Genomic DNA, 15,903 nt, shown 5'->3' with positions numbered 1-15,903 from the left:
TGAGTTTATTTTCATTGGCTGTGATAATTTGAGTATTTCCAGAATAAGATGTATAAGAAGAGCAGGGGGTATCACAAGTCATGTGATTTGATGCCCTTGAGTCAATAATCCAAAACGTTCTTAGAGGAGAACTAAAGTAACAATGCTTACTTGAGAGCTAATTCAAGTACATTCATAACTAGTGGATTGGATATAGAGAACTTTGAAGAAAAATAAAAAATTGTTGAGATGGTAGATATGGTGGAACTTCAACCTAGCTTCAAATCACACAAGACTTGGTTATCTTTGAAGGGATGAGAGATCTATCCCATGGACGCCCAAAGATTGCGGAATAAGGGGCGAATTTAAAAAATTTTTCTCTCCCTTCAACTGGGAATCACATTCCCTATTTTAGAAAATCATATTTTCAAAGATCATTCTTGAACCATGAACTGAACCAGATCTGAACCAAAAGGTGTAGGAGAGGATTATACCTGATATGGAGAAGTAGTATCTCCCAACGAAGGTGTTCACGCCCAAGGAAGGATCCAAAAACTGCTCCCACTGAAGATGGCGCAGCGCAGGATGGAGCAGAATCAGCAGTGTTCTTCTCCAAGAAATCTGTCCTTCGCAAGAATCAACAAGATGGCACGTGACCACAACTTCCTATCAATTCTTCCTCCAAGAACTGATGTCTTGACTTCTCTCACAACTGGAGATCGAACTGGCAAACAGGGCAGCAAGAGCAGGGAGGCAGCAAGAGGGTATTTGCAGGGTGCAGAATTCTCTCTTCTTGTGATTTTTCAGCACTGAAGAAAATCTGATGTGATGTCTAAAGGCTTCCGCCCCCTCCTTTTGTTAACCTAAAGGATCAGCTCCTAACCCATTAGGAGCTGATTATCCAAATCATATTTGGATCAGCCTTCTCTTTAGGTGATAAGGATAAACCCTTATCTTATCTGCAGATTAGATTAGCTTTCTCCTAATCTCATTAGGAGGTTTCTAGATCTGAATCACATTCAGATCTAGACTCTCTGAGTGAATAGGGTCCAGACCCTATCCTATCTGCTAATCCATCTCAGAATTTGCCCCTTTAATTAACTAGATAAATAGCCCAGCTCAAAATGGGCTTTAGGCCCATTAAGCTTATGTGCTCACTTAACCTTCCTAACTGTTGCCCAGTTGGGCTTCCTTGTATGGCATGGGACCCAAGCATTGATCTACACATCAGCCACATGGGTTCGGCCCAGCCTTTGTTACAAGGCCTGGCCGAATACACTGTTAAGGACAGTGCACCCCCTGAAACCCATCAAATGGGCTCTATGGGCCCAATACTTATCCCAAGTGGTCCCTGGGCCAAGCCACCTTGTAACACCCAGGGACTGTGGGCAGATGCAAGATTAGCCCATCAGGTATTATCCTCAATGGTCTTACACTTAACCTCTCAGCCCATAATGATCAAACACTGCCCGACAAGGGAGGACCTCTCCCTCGGCTGCAAGGAACAGTGTTGCACTCTCTACTTATATGGATCCCGGGAATTAAAACCTTCTTGCAAACATTTGAGAAACCATAATATATATACTTTTATATCTCATATAAAATATACTTTGCAAAACAAATCTCAACGGTTGAAATCGGCTGCCGGCAGTCTTGGTTTCCATCAGTGAGAGTGCATCCCCGATCATTACCTTTGTCCGACAAAGGGGCTGATCCTGTCACTATGATCACCCACTCAGATGAATTCTCGGACTGTCCCAACATACCCAGGTTTTGACCCCCGCTAAGGATCTCACTGATTGGTACATCAAAGACAGCCCAATCCGACACCTAGTGCAGTATTATAATCGAGTTTAGGGGTCGGGTGTAACTTTCCAGTTTTGCCCATCAATCTCCAAGGTCCAGGGCAATACTGGAAATCTGGTCCAGTTCATAGATTTAATTAATCCCACACTGTATGTGCCTAGGGTCTCACCCTGGCAGCTGAGACAGGCCACCCCAACCGACTTGGTGGCACCACAGTGTCAGCCTTGTCAGGATAGGTCTCCTCAGACCGATCCACTGGCTGTGAACATTCTAAACTAACACGAGTCTCATTAAGTGTTCAGTTTAAAGGTATTACACAAACATACCAAGGGAACATGAATCAAATATGCACTTTTATTCATTTACAATAAACTCATAAAGTACATCATTCTGATTGAAGCTAAGGGCATACAAAACTGTCTAACAATCTTCTTCCATTGTTGTCACACAACAATGGGATGGGTGATGTGCTGGACGAAACCACTCCCAACTCGTGAACGAACTTCTTCATCCACACGGCTTCTTTGGCAGCCTCACTTGCGGCAATGTACTCGGCCTCGGTCGTGGAGTTTGCAGTGGACCCCTGTTTGCTGCTTTTCCAGCAAACAGCACACGATCCTATCGTGAAAACATATCCAGATGTAGTCTTTTTATCATCTGGATCCGACTGGAAATCGGCATCTGTATACCCTTGGATCTATAGTGAGCTACCGTCGAATACCAGACAAAACTCTTTTGTCGTTCGAAGGTACTTAAGTATGTTTTTCACAGCAGTCCAATGCTCCTGCCTGTTGGCCTGAAATCTGCTTACTACACTCACTGCTTGAGCTATGTCAGGACGTGTGCACAGCATGGCATACATGATGCTCCCTACGGCAGAGGCATAGGGAACGTCTTTCAGGCCATCAATCTCCTCAGAGGTCTTGGGAGACATCTTCTTGGAGAGACTGACTCCGTGCCTGAAAGGAACATTTCCTTTCTTGGAGTTTTCCATGCTATATCTTTTGACTATTTTGTCAATGTAAGCAGATTGGGATAATCCTATTATCCGCTTCGATCTATCTTTATAGAGTCGAAGACCCAGTATATAGGAGGCTTCTTCAAGATCTTTCATGGAGAATTGCTGTGAAAGCCATACTTTCACCGTAGTTAACATTCCTACATCATTCCCAATGAGTAGAATGTCATCTACATACAGAACCAAGAAGGTAACCTTATCTCTACTGTACTTCCTGTAGACACAGGGTTCATCCGGATTCTGCTCGAAGTCAAACGATTTGACAACAGAGTCAAAACGGATGTTCCAACTTCTAGAAGCTTGCTTAAGTCCATAAATGGATCTATTAAGTTTACATACCATGTTTTCCTGACCTGCAGCAATGAAGCCTTGCGGCTGCTGCATATAGATATTTTTAGTAAGATCTCCATTCAGGAATGCAGTTTTGACATCCATTTGCCAAATCTCATAATCATGATGCTGCTACAGCTAGCAGGATCCTAATGGATTTAAGCATGGCCACAGGCGAAAAGGTTTCCTCATAATCGATGCCCTCTTTCTGAGTGTACCCTTTCGCCACCAGACGAGCTTTGAAGGTCTCAACCTTACCATCGGGGCCCTTCTTCCTCTTGTAAATCCATTTGCAACCTATTGCTTTTACCCCGGAGGGCGGATCTACTAGAGTCCAGACTCCATTGATCTCCATTGAGTCCATCTCTGCTCTCATGGCCTCCACCCACTTCTGGGAATCTATGTCCAACATAGCTTCCGCGTAAGTCACGGGATCCTCCTCACTAGTCAAGGTTTCCACCAGGTAACTATCCTAGTCATAACCGTAACAGACTGGTGGCCTGGATACCCGAGTGGATCTTCTAGGTTGGTCACTACCTGGAACTTGTAGGACATCTCCCACTGCTCCTGAGCTCTCCTCATCAAGAACAATTTCCAGACGATGGGTGTCCAGGATGTAATCGGTTTCCAAGAATTGCGCATTTCGACTGCAGAACACTTTCTGCTCACTTGGGTCATAGAATAGATAACCTACAGAGCCTTTTGGGTAGCCTATAAATAGGCAACGGCTGGTCTTGGATTCCAACTTGTCTGCACTCGTTCTTTTAACGTGTGCTGGACAACCCCAAATCTTCAAGTGTCTGACACTTGGTTTCTTTCCGGTCCAAATTTCATATGGAGTATTCGGAACCGTTTTGGTTGGAACCCGATTCAGCACGTAAATCGCAGTCTCTAATGCGTAACCCCAAAAGGATGTGGGTAACTCTGAGTGTATGAGAAGCGACCGGACCATATCCAATAAGGTCCTATTCCTCCTCTCTGAAACACCGTTAAGTTGTGGTGTAGCAGGAGGAGCTAATTGTGATACTATCCCTTTGTCCTTTAAGTAGTCCCTGAATTTGTCAGAGAGATACTCGCCACCCCGATCTGATCGAAGGGCTTTAATTTCTCTCCCTAACTGTTTCTCGACCTCTTGTTAAACTCCTTGAACTTTTCAAAGGATTCAGACTTGTGTCTCATTAGGTACACGTAACCATATCGTGAAAAATCATCTGTGAAGGTGATGAAATACACTTGTTGGTTTTGTGTCCTAACACTCAGGAGACCACATACATCAGTATGTATTAGGTCAAGAGTGCCTGTACATCTTTTAGGATTACCGTTAAATGGCCGTTTCGTCATCTTACCTTGTAGGCAAGGCTCACAGGTGGGAAGATCTTCTACAGTTAGAAAATCCAAAGGACCATCCTTTACCAACCTTGTGATTCGGTCAACACCGATGTGGCCAAGTCGGTAATGCCACAGACACGTGGGATTGACTGTATCACGGGTTCTCTTCTTTGGGGATTTCAGCCGACGTAGTTTCGGTTATGTTAGTTTCTAGAGAAGGATGTAGAACATAGAGACCGTTCTCCAGTTCCCCGTATGCGATGAATCTGTTATTTCTTTTAATAGTAATCGTATTACTTAAGAAGACAGAATAACCATCTGCACACAGTTTTGAAACAAAAATCAAATTTCTCCTTAAATTTTGTACATAAAGACAATCTTTCAGTACAATTGTTCCTTCTCTAAAAAATAACTCCATGGTTCCTATTGCCGCGGCTACAACAGTTGAATTAGTCCCCAAGTAGAGTGTGACTTCTCCTTCACTCAGCCTTCTGCTTACCTTGAACCCCTGCAGTGAGTTACACGCATGAGTTGAAGTCCCAGAGTCAATACACCAGGATGCAGAAGCTACCAATAAATTGGTTTCTATAACACAAGTTTTGAAATTACCTTTCTTGGATTCCAGGTAGGCAGGATAGTTCCTTTTCCAGTGGCCGGTCTTCTTGCAAAAATGACAGGCATCTGATGCCTTGTCCTTCCTCTGTTTCTTGGGTTTGGCAGCCTTCTTCTGGGGCTTTCTCTTTGCCTTCCTTTTCTTGCCCGATTTGCCAGTTTCAACAAGCATGGCAATGGGCTCATTCTTTTTAATCAATTCTTCGGCCCTCTGCAACATATTGCTGAGTTCCTGCAAGCTGATGTTTAGCTTGTTCATGTTGTAGTTCATGATGAATGGATTAAAGGATGGAGGCAGAGAGTTGAGAATAGCATCGATCTGTGTTACCAGATCCAGCCCGGATCCAAGAGCCTCCAGTTCGTTGATATAGCCCATCATCCGAAGACAATGGTTGTGAACCTGTTGGCCCTTGGACATTTGCGCGGTCATGAACTGTTTCAAGACCTTCTGCCGAGTAGAACGATTCTGCTCTTCATACATTGTCTTCAGACTATCCAGTACGTCCTTAGCTAGTTCGATCTGATCGAACTGCCTCTGAATAGGATTGTCTAAAGAGGAAATGATATAGCAGCGGGCAAGAGAGTTTTTCTCCTCCCATTCTTGGTATTCTCTTCTCTGGGCCTCGGAAGCCCTATCTCCCGGACGATCCGGGGCAGGATTCTTGGCTACCTTATCCAACTTTTCAGAGGTTAAGACCAACATAAGGTTCCTATACCAGTCGGCATAGTTTGGGCCCTTCAACTTGTTGTCATCAAGCAATTTTGCAAATGATCCGTTTGTCATTTTCTGATAAAAGAGCAAACATCAGTCCACAACCTAATTTGATTCATGTTCATTTCATAGATATGGATTTTAATCTACGTTCCATTTCCATTTATTCATCTCTGAGATTTCCCTCCTTTCTCGGTGACGGAGACTACGAGTCGTCTCTGGAAATGTGGGAAATCACATGGGGTGCATGGAGCCAACTGTTTCAGCTACATAACCCCACCACCTTTCTGTGAAGGATCATATCCACTCATCATATGAGTTTTCCCTTTGACCTCTGTCAGACAAGGTTCAGAGCCGTTTTCAGGTAAACATTTCTGTCCAGTGAGTGCTTATCCATCATATTCGTGAACGCCAAGGTACCGTGAGAGAGTTCCCATTTTCTGGTGAAGCCCCTCCCACATCGGTCTATGATGCCCCTATCATCTTATGAAACACTTAGACAAGCCCAACAGCAAATGGATAGCCCATTTTCTGGTGCGTTTCCTCATTACTGAAGGACCCATCCTCATGCTAATGATGGAAGGCCTTTAGAGAGTTCATCCTATGAATCTCCCTATCACATGCACTCATATTAGCTGGAGGGAACAGTTAATTACGCCCTAGTTCTAATTTTAGGTCAAATCAAAGTGGCTCCCACTGACTTTCATAAAGCCAGATTTCGGTGGGCCTAAAACAGCCAAGGTTTCGCACGTAACCTCTTGATGAGGTGTGGGGCCCACCACTGAGGGAGGTCATCCAATGATCTAAAGGGACATCATGGCAATGATGTGCATTCAGCCATGGTGTGCGCAAGAGCCACTGTCGATTGAGCATGGGCCAAGTACTTATGGCCCATGTACATAGCACATCACACATCCATACATCACATGCAGGGATAAAATCGATCCAATCAATTAATCATCTGTAAGGCTCATTTGAAGCCCATTTTAAATCCATAATATTAACCATTAATATTATCTAGGTACATGGGCCGAATGGTTCAGCCCATATAGCTTTAAATGTTAAGTGGGCTTTTAGCAGTTTTAACCTTTTAAAACTGGGCCTTTACAGGTTGGGCCAAATTAACCATTTAATTAAACATCAATCCTTAGGCCCATTAGTGGGAAAATTAGGGCTGACTTTCAGCCTTGATCAAACCCTAGATTCGGTCCAAACAATTTGAACCATTCTTGGTTCGAATGGGTCTAGGGTTTGATCTTTAATTAAATCTTTAATTCAAGAAAATAATCTGAAATTAAATACTGATAAAAGAAAATCAAGAATCAGTCAATCAGGGCTGTTCGCACAATCCATCATGCAAAACAGAGGTTAGATCACAGTTTGCAGTTTCATAAACTGCAAATCGCAGATTGTAGTTCTCCCATCTGCGAAATCTCCTTCTCTGCGAAATCTCCTTTTCTGTGCCGCCATCTTCGATTCAAAATAAAATAAATAGAAATCCTATTTCTATTAACAATTACATCAGATCGAATACCTATACATTGAGTCTAGAAAATAAAAAAAAAAATTATTTACAGACCAAATGTAATTCAAGAACTGCAGAATCGCAGGTTCCCTGCGCAAACCAAGAAATCGATCTCCTCTTGTACGAACAGCCCATAAATCAAGAAAATCATAAAGAACAGTTCTAAATAATAATCAGATTTATGAAAAATAATTTCAGATTAATTCACCCATTAATTTTGGGAACAGATTTCCCCAAACCCATATCTGCGCAAATCGGGTCGAACACCTTCTGCCCATTTGTGCAGGTTCAAATCTGAAACAAATTGGTTCAAGATTTGAACCATGGCTCTGATACCACTGAAGGGATGAGAGATCCATCCCATGGACGCCCAAAGATTGTGGAATAAGGGGCGAATTTCAAAAATTTTTCTCTCCCTTCAACTGGGAATCGCATTCCCTATTTTAGAAAATCATATTTTCAAGGATCATTCTTGAACCATGAACTGAACCAGATCTGAACCAAAAGGTGTAGGAGAGGATTATACCTGATACGGAGAAGTAGTATCTCCCAACGAAGGTGTTCACGCCCAAGGAAGGATCCAAAAACTGCTCCCACTGGAGATGGCGCAGTGCAGGATGGAGCATAATCAGCAGTGTTCTCCAAGAACTCTGTCCTTCGCAAGAATCAGCAGGATGGCACGTGACCACAGCTTCCTATCAATTCATTCTCAAAGAACTGATGTCAAGATCCAATCTTGACTTCTCCCACAACTGGAGATCGAACTGGCAAACAGGGCAGCAAGAGCAGGGAGGTGGCAAGAGGGTATTCGCAGGGTGCAGAATTCTCTCTTCTTGTGATTTTTCAACACTGAAGAAAATCTGATGTGATGTCTAAAGGCTGTCGCCCCCTCCTTCTTTTGTTAACCTAAAGGATCAGCTCCTAATCCCATTAGGAGCTGCTTATCCAAATCATATTTGGATCAGCCTTCTCTTCAGGTGATAAGGATAAACCCTTATCTTATCTGCAGATTAGATTAGCTTTCTCTTAATCTCATTAGGATGTTTCTAGATCTGAATCACATTCAGATCTGGACTCTCTGAGTGGATAGGGTCAAGATCCTATCCTATCTGCTAATCCATCTCAAAATTCGCCCCTTTAATTAACTAGATAAATAGCCCAGTTCGAAATGGGCTTTAGGCCCATTAAGCTTATGTGCTCACTTAACCTTCCTAACTGTTGCCCAGTTGGGCTTCCTTGTATGGCGTGGGACCCAAGCATTGATCTATACATCAGCCACATGGGTTCGGCCCAGCCTTTGTTACAAGGCCTGGCCGAATACACTGTTAAGGACAGTGCACCCCCTGAAACCCATCAAATGGGCTCTATCGGCCCAACACTTACCCTAAGTGGTCCCTGGGCCAAGCCACCTTGTAACACCTAGGGACTGTGGGCAGATGCAAGATTAGCCCATCAGGTATTATGCTCAATGGTCTTACACTTAACCTCTCAGCCCATAATGATCAAACACTGCCCGACAAGGGAGGACCTCTCCCTCGGTTGCAAGGAACAGTGTTGCACTCTCTACTTATATGGATCTCGGGAATTAAAACCTTCTTGCAAACATTTGAGAAACCATAATATATATACTTTTATATCTCATATAAAATATACTTTGCAAAACAAATCTCAACGGTTGAAATCGGCTGCCGGCAGTCTTGGTTTCCATCAGTGAGAGTGCATCCCCGATCATTACCTTTGTCCGACAAAGGGGCTGATCCTGTCACTATGATCACCCACTCAGATGAATTCTCGGACTGTCCCAACATACCCAGGTTTTGACCCCCGCTAAGGATCTCACTGATTGGTACATCAAAGACAGCCCAATCCGACACCTAGTGCAGTATCATAATCGAGTTTAGGGGTCGGGTGTAACTTTCCAGTTTTGCCCATCAATCTCCAAGGTCCAGGGCAATACTGGAAATCTGGTCCAGTTCATAGATTCAATTAATCCCACACTGTATGTGCCTAGGGTCTCACCCTGGCAGCTGAGACAGGCCACCCCAACCGACTTGGTGGCACCACAGTGTCAGCCTTGTTAGGATAGGTCTTCCCAGACCGATCCACTGGCTGTGAACATTCTAAACTAACACGAGTCTCATTAAGTGTTTAGTTTAAGGGTATTACACAGAAACATACCATGGGAACATGAATCAAATATGCACTTTTATTCATTTACAATAAACTCGTAAAGTACCTCATTATGATTGAAGCTAAGGGCATACAAAACTGTCTAACAATCTTTTTCCAGAAAAGTCCCATAGAGATTGGCATGTCACGAGTATAAGTGCCATTACCGAATGTTGTTTTTGGCTATCTGGGTCTTGGGAGGGTATGCTGGATATGGACCTAGCCTATGACATTTTTCTAGAAAGTTGCATCTCTCAGACTTGAACACCACACTTGCCAGATTGAGATTTTACCATTGTTCCAATAAATGACCCCTATTTAAATCTTATTTGTCCACTTACCAAAAAAGTCTCTGGTGACTACAGAAATCAGAGAACTCCGTTTTTTCTTTTGATATTTTCACTGTAAAATCATGAATAATCACTAGACATAGTCAAACGGATTTAGTTTCATCATATAGCTCTAAAATTACTATATCATTGGAATCTAGAGTTTTCTTTTTCTTAAATGATATATGCTGTCTGTATATCTGTTGATGCCATTCATCAGCCTGTCAATGTAAACAGGTTTCTTCTATTGCAGAGGTAAGGCATAGTAGGAAGAATAGTCTCCCTGCTCTGATACCAAGCAGGAATATGTAGTGGTAGTAGGAAAGGTAAACAAGTTGTTTGACTCTATTCATTAATATTTACATTTAACAGTAATAAAGACAAAATTATATATACTTCCATAGTTCTCACTTTTAATACATTTATAATGTAAAATCCTTTCCTATTCTCGATTTATTTGAGTTCACGTTGGATGACACAAAAGTTTTCAATAAATTAACCGACATGCCAACATTGTGATGATGTATTGTTTTCTTTCGATATTAGTTTGTGTATAATGTAGAATCTTCTATGTTGTTATGGACCAATTTAACTTGAAATTGCATTGGGTGTTACCAGAAGTCTCAACGTTGTCTTGTAATTATTTTTAGTTTATGGGAAAATGATTCTTGAGCTACAAAGGTGGTAAATGTGAAGATATATCCTCAATAGTTTTCTGTGTGGCTTAGGTTCCAGCTCGTATTGAGAAGCTTATTGCTGATAAGCAACTTTATGCTGCAGTCCAATTGCATGTCCAGTCAACGTTAATGCTTGAAAGGGAGGGACTTCAAGCGGTTAGTGTATACTCCTTTATTGTTCTAGTTAATTTTTGCAGTGTTATAATAAAGATACTTAGTTCTTGATGCCTGAACCAGTTGCTTCCAAGTTCTGTTCCATTTCTCCCATTTCTGTGCTTTTCTTAAAATGCATCTCTTCTGTTTTCTGGTACATTGTTTCAGGTTGGGGCTCTGCAAGATGTTTGCTCTGAATTAACAAAATTGCAAGGAGTACTATTTTATAAAGCATTGGAAGATCTACATTGTCATCTATATAACAAAGGTGAATACAGGTAATTCTTCTCTCTTTTTCATATCTATGATTCATCGTCATCATTATCATCTAAACCTTGTACCAAATATATGGGGTCATACATGAATCCTGTTTCACCATTCCATTCTGTTCAGTTCCACATCCACTATTAAATTATGGGTGCTTAAATCATTTGTTATTGTAGAGATGCCCATAGGCTGTTTATCCTTTTTTATTTTTTATGTTCTTTGCTGTAATGGGCCTTAATCTGAGCTTTATTCTTTCTTGTGTTATGTTTTTTAATTTTCTGCCCAATTAGGGATCTCTCTGTAAATTATTAAAGTTTAACTTAATGAAATAGAATTAGGGGTGTAAGAGAGAGGGTTATTTTCGAAAACCTGTCTCTCTGAACCCTAGTTGCCGTCACCTTCTTCTTCTTCTCCTCTCTTCTTGAAACCTGATTTCTGCTACTTCCTTTTGATTTTCTGCAACTTTTTGAACAGTCATTTCTTTTCAAAAGGATGTTTTTCTTCTCTTATTATTTCCACCCAAGTCCTTTTTGGTCTGCCCCTATCTCTTCTAGCTCTTTCAACTTGTAATAAATCACTTTTCCTAATAGGTGCTGTAGATGGTCTTCTATGCATGTGACTGAACCATCTCAATCTACTTTCTCTTATTTTATCACCTATTGGAGCTACTCCTAGGTTCCTTTGTATGACCTATAACCTCTTCCTTTCTACTTTTACCATTCATTCATCTAAGCATTTGTATGGCTTCTTTTTATACCTATGTTTATAGTAGTTTTTTCCTATAAATTTTATTTTATTACCAAAAGAATCCATGCTTTTTCTTTTTTTTTTAAAAACAAAAGAAAATATGTCCTTGAGTTTTTCTCTCTGTTTTTTTTTTTTTTTTTTTTTTTTTAAGGCTGCTCATGGGTATTGTTGTTACTATACCTGCTATTATCATTGTAATTAGTCTAGTAAATCTAATACCAGAGCGCCCTTTGGGCTATGAAGTTTAATCTTTTCTATAACTATTACAGTCTTAGATTTTTGTTAGTTCTTTACCATCTGATGACATTTGATGTAGGAGTAAAGAAATCAATTGGAATTTTCTTTTTATTTTTATTTTTAATTTTATGTGTTTTTTTGTGCAGTCATTGGTTAAGTAGTTAAGGAGTTCTTTAGGTGCCCTTTGATAATGGCTGATGTGCTTAACAGAATGGCTTATTACTTTGCCTTTTAATGGATAGTAGAAAGCTAAAAATAGTAATCTGATTTTATAGCAGTGATAAAAGAAAAGAAAAAGTGGTTCTTGGAGAGAAGAGAAGAAGAGATGGGGAGAATCTGGTTATGATTTGGCCGCCCTAATCATTGTCTTATATACTCATAAAGAATGATTACAATGACTAATATGCCCTTAATAGGGTGGCTACTGCTAACAACATAAAAACAGTCCCAACAAAATAACATAAACAAATGGGCCTCCTTGGGTCCAATAAAACTAACTAATGATTCTGAGCAAGAAAAACACAAAAAACTGCTAAATCTCAACACTCCCCCTCAAGTTGAGAGTAGATGTTACACATTTCTAACTTGTGTAGATCTTGTTATACCTTATTTTTAGCAACTTCCTTGGTAAGAACATCATCTAGTTGTAAGTCATATGCAACATATGGCAAGCACACTTCTCAGGATGTCACCCTTTCTCTTATGAAATGTCTGTCCACTTCTATATGGTTTCATGCTGAATTGGGTTATGAACAATGTTAATTGCTACTTGATTATCACAGTACAACATCATAGGATCATTTGCTTCAACTTTAATCTCTCCTAGTAAAGACTAAACCTAGAAAAGATTTGAAACACTATGTGCCATAGCTTTATATTTAGCTTTTGCACTTGACCTGACCAAAACTGATTGCTTTTTACTCTTCCATGACATTAGATTACCCCCCAACAAGAGTGCAAACTCCTGGTGTAGATCTCCTATCATCTAGGTACCCTGCCCAATCAACACCTGTGTAAGCTTCTAGCTTCAAGTGTCCATGGTCAACAAACAGTATCACTTTGCCTGGGTGTCCTTTCAAATAGGCAAGTATCCTGTCAGTGGCTTTCTTTTACTGATCTCGTGGAGCATGAATGTATTGATTCACCATACTAATTGCATAGGAGATATCTGGGTGTGTCATGTACAAGTATAACAGTTGGCCCATAAATCTCCGATACCTTCCAACATCCTTTTCTATCTCACCATTTGAAACATTAATTTTGTGATTCTGGTCAATAGGCGTGTCAACTGGTTTAACCCCAAGTTTTCTTGTCTCCTATAGTAGGTTCAACACATACTTCCTTTAGGAAATGAAGATCCCATGTTTGGACCTTGCCACTTCAATGCCCAGAAAATACTTTAGCTCCCCAAGGTCCTTAATCTAAAACTTTTGGTGTTGGTTCTTCTTTAAGGCATAAATCTCACTCAGGTCATTCCTTATGAGTACAATTGTCATCCACATAAACTATCAACACTGACACCAAAGATCCCCTTCTCTTCAGAAACAAGGTATGGTCTAATTGGGGTTTGAGTGTACCTAAAACAAATCAATGCACTTCTAAACCAGCCAAACCAAGCTTTGGGTGATTGTTCCAATCCATATAAGGACTTCTTTAATTTGCATACCTTTCCCTTACCTACATCACCATAAAAACCAGTTGGAAGGTCCATGTACACCTCCTCCAAATCTCCATTGAGGAAAGCATTCTTCACATAAAGTTGGAAGAGAGACCCAGAGTAGGTAGCTGCTAGAGACATGAGGATCTGAACTGAATTCTTTTTAGCTATCAGTGCAAAAGTCACCAAGTAGTTTGTCCCATAAGTCTAGGTATACCTTTTTGCAACCAACCTTGCCTTGTACCTTTCTATGCTTCCATCAGCCCTATACTTCATAGTATAGACTCATCTACAACCGTCTCCTTGCCATCATGTAGATCCACAACTTCCTATATTTGATTTTTAAGCAAGGATTCCATTTTCTCTTGCATAGTTGTCCTCTACTCAGGTTTGGAGAGAGTCTCACTAACATTCCTAGGTATAGACATAGAACTACGAGAGTAAAGAAAGGCCCTGTGGGAGGGAGATAACCCATTGTAGGAAAGATGATATGAGATACAATGGGATGTGCACTTTCTCTTCCCCTTATAGAGTGCAATAGAAAGGTCTAGGTCATCCTCAATAACAAGAACTGAAACGTCAAAGGGAGCGAAAGGCATACCTGATTCTGTGTCAGTTGAACTTGGAATTTCAAATGAGCCAATAAGAAGTGGTGTGGGTTCCTCTGTTGTGGAATCAACCTCTCTGTGTCGCTACTGTAGGCATTGAAGTGTTAAAAACTAAGAAGCAGGATGTAATATAGCAGGCAAAGGCAAAGTAGGTGGAACAATTGGGTTAGACACTGGAGTAGGTAAAGGAGCTAGAACAAGTTGTATGGGTTGCTCATTTTCCTTTCCCAAAACACACCCCTTGAGAAAGACTCCCTGTAAGGAAAGGAGTGGACTCAGAGAAAGTGACATCCATGGTGACACATCGACTCCCTGACACTAGATCATAACAACGATACCATCTTTGAACGGTGAGAACCAAGGATATGGACAAAGCATACACATCCAAACACCCTCAAAGGAACATGAAACATCTCCACCTTAGGCAAAAGAAGGCTGAAAGGAGCAGTCTATTCAAGAACACGAGAGGGTACCTGATTAATCAAGAAGATTGGCATGAGAATTGCATCACCACAAAATCAAATTGGAACCGTGGAGCTCACCATAATACTTCTTGCCGCTTCCACAATGTGCTTGTTCTTCCTTTCCGCTACACTTCTATTGTGGAGTATATGAACAATTGATCAGATGAATTGCTCCATGCTCTAATAAATAGGATGCCAAGTTTTTCTCAAAATATTCCCTTGCATTATTTGATCTGAACACCTTGACCTATACTCCAAGTCGTATCAACACTATATGATGAAACTATTGTACCAAGGCAGGTACTATATCACGAGATCTCGTTAAGTATAACTCTGAATATCATGAACAATCATCCACAAATAGGAGAAAATAGCAATAGCCACCAATAGAAGGAACATGATATGATCCCCAAACATCAATATGAACAATATAAAAAACTGAAGAACATTTTTTCATTACTTGACTTAAAAGAATGTCTACTGTTTGCTGGAATGAAGCAGCCGAAGGAGAAGAGAAGAAGAAGAAGGAGAGTTGAGAATGGCGGCAATAATCTCTCAGCCGGCCCTACTCTATTATTAATAAGTGTATTACATAATGTTACACAAATAGACTAGAATGCCCCTAATTAGTGATGGGACACCTAGACAAATAAAAAACACTAAATAAGATTAGGCCCAATAACAAAAGACTAAAGACCCAACAGAGATAAATAAACATATTAAGACAACCGAACCAACACTCCCCCTCAAGCTAAGCATGGATGTCAATCATGTTTAGCTTGCCAAGTAAGTCCTAAAATTTTACTGTAGCTGGCCCTTTAGTTAAAACATCTGGGATCTGCATCTTGGAGGGAGTATAAGGAATGCATAGTTCTCCTGAGACTATTCTTTCTCTGACAAAGTGGCGGTCTATCTCAATATGTTTCGTTCTATCATGTTGCACTGGGTTATTTGCAATGTTGATGGCAGCCTTGTTGTCACAGTACAACCTGAGAGGGCACTCGATCTTTATTCCAAGTTCACCAAGAAGGATCTTAAGCCACAGAAGTTCAGCAACACCATGAGCCATAGCTCGATATTCAGCCTCTGCACTTGATCTAGCAACCACATTTTGTTTTTTACTCCTCCATGTAACTAGATTTCTTCCAACAAAGGTGCAGTACTCGGAAGTGGACTTCCTGTCCCCAACAGAGCCAGCCCAATCTGCATCAGTATATGCTTCAACTTCAATCTTATTGTGTTTTCTGAACAGAACCCCTTTCCCCGGGCAAGACTTCAAATATC

The 15,903-nt window shown here is 40.9% G+C and overlaps 1 protein-coding gene across 7 annotated transcripts in view; it reads left to right on the top strand.

Annotated features, from left to right (window-relative positions):
• The window catches only part of LOC104592889 (exocyst complex component SEC8-like), a 186,147-nt gene that overhangs the window by 38,794 nt on the left and 131,450 nt on the right, over positions 1-15,903 (top strand). For 4 of the 7 annotated variants that reach the window (XM_010252442.3, XM_010252424.3, XM_019197134.2 and 1 more), the window contains 2 exons: positions 10,538-10,642; positions 10,808-10,917. In XM_010252442.3, coding sequence (XP_010250744.1) covers positions 10,538-10,642; positions 10,808-10,917 — 215 coding nt within the window. Of the gene's footprint in view, positions 1-10,062; positions 10,136-10,537; positions 10,643-10,807; positions 10,918-15,903 lie in introns of all 7 variants that reach the window. The other 3 variants (XM_010252458.2, XM_088901518.1, XM_010252465.2) reach the window with 3 other exon arrangements.

Source organism: Nelumbo nucifera, chromosome 3 (assembly GCF_055504915.1).
Source record: "Nelumbo nucifera cultivar China Antique chromosome 3, China Antique-T2T, whole genome shotgun sequence".
Lineage (NCBI taxonomy): Eukaryota > Viridiplantae > Streptophyta > Magnoliopsida > Proteales > Nelumbonaceae > Nelumbo > Nelumbo nucifera.
The sequence above is the reverse complement of the archived record's forward strand: the minus strand, read 5'-3'. Positions and strand labels throughout refer to the sequence as shown.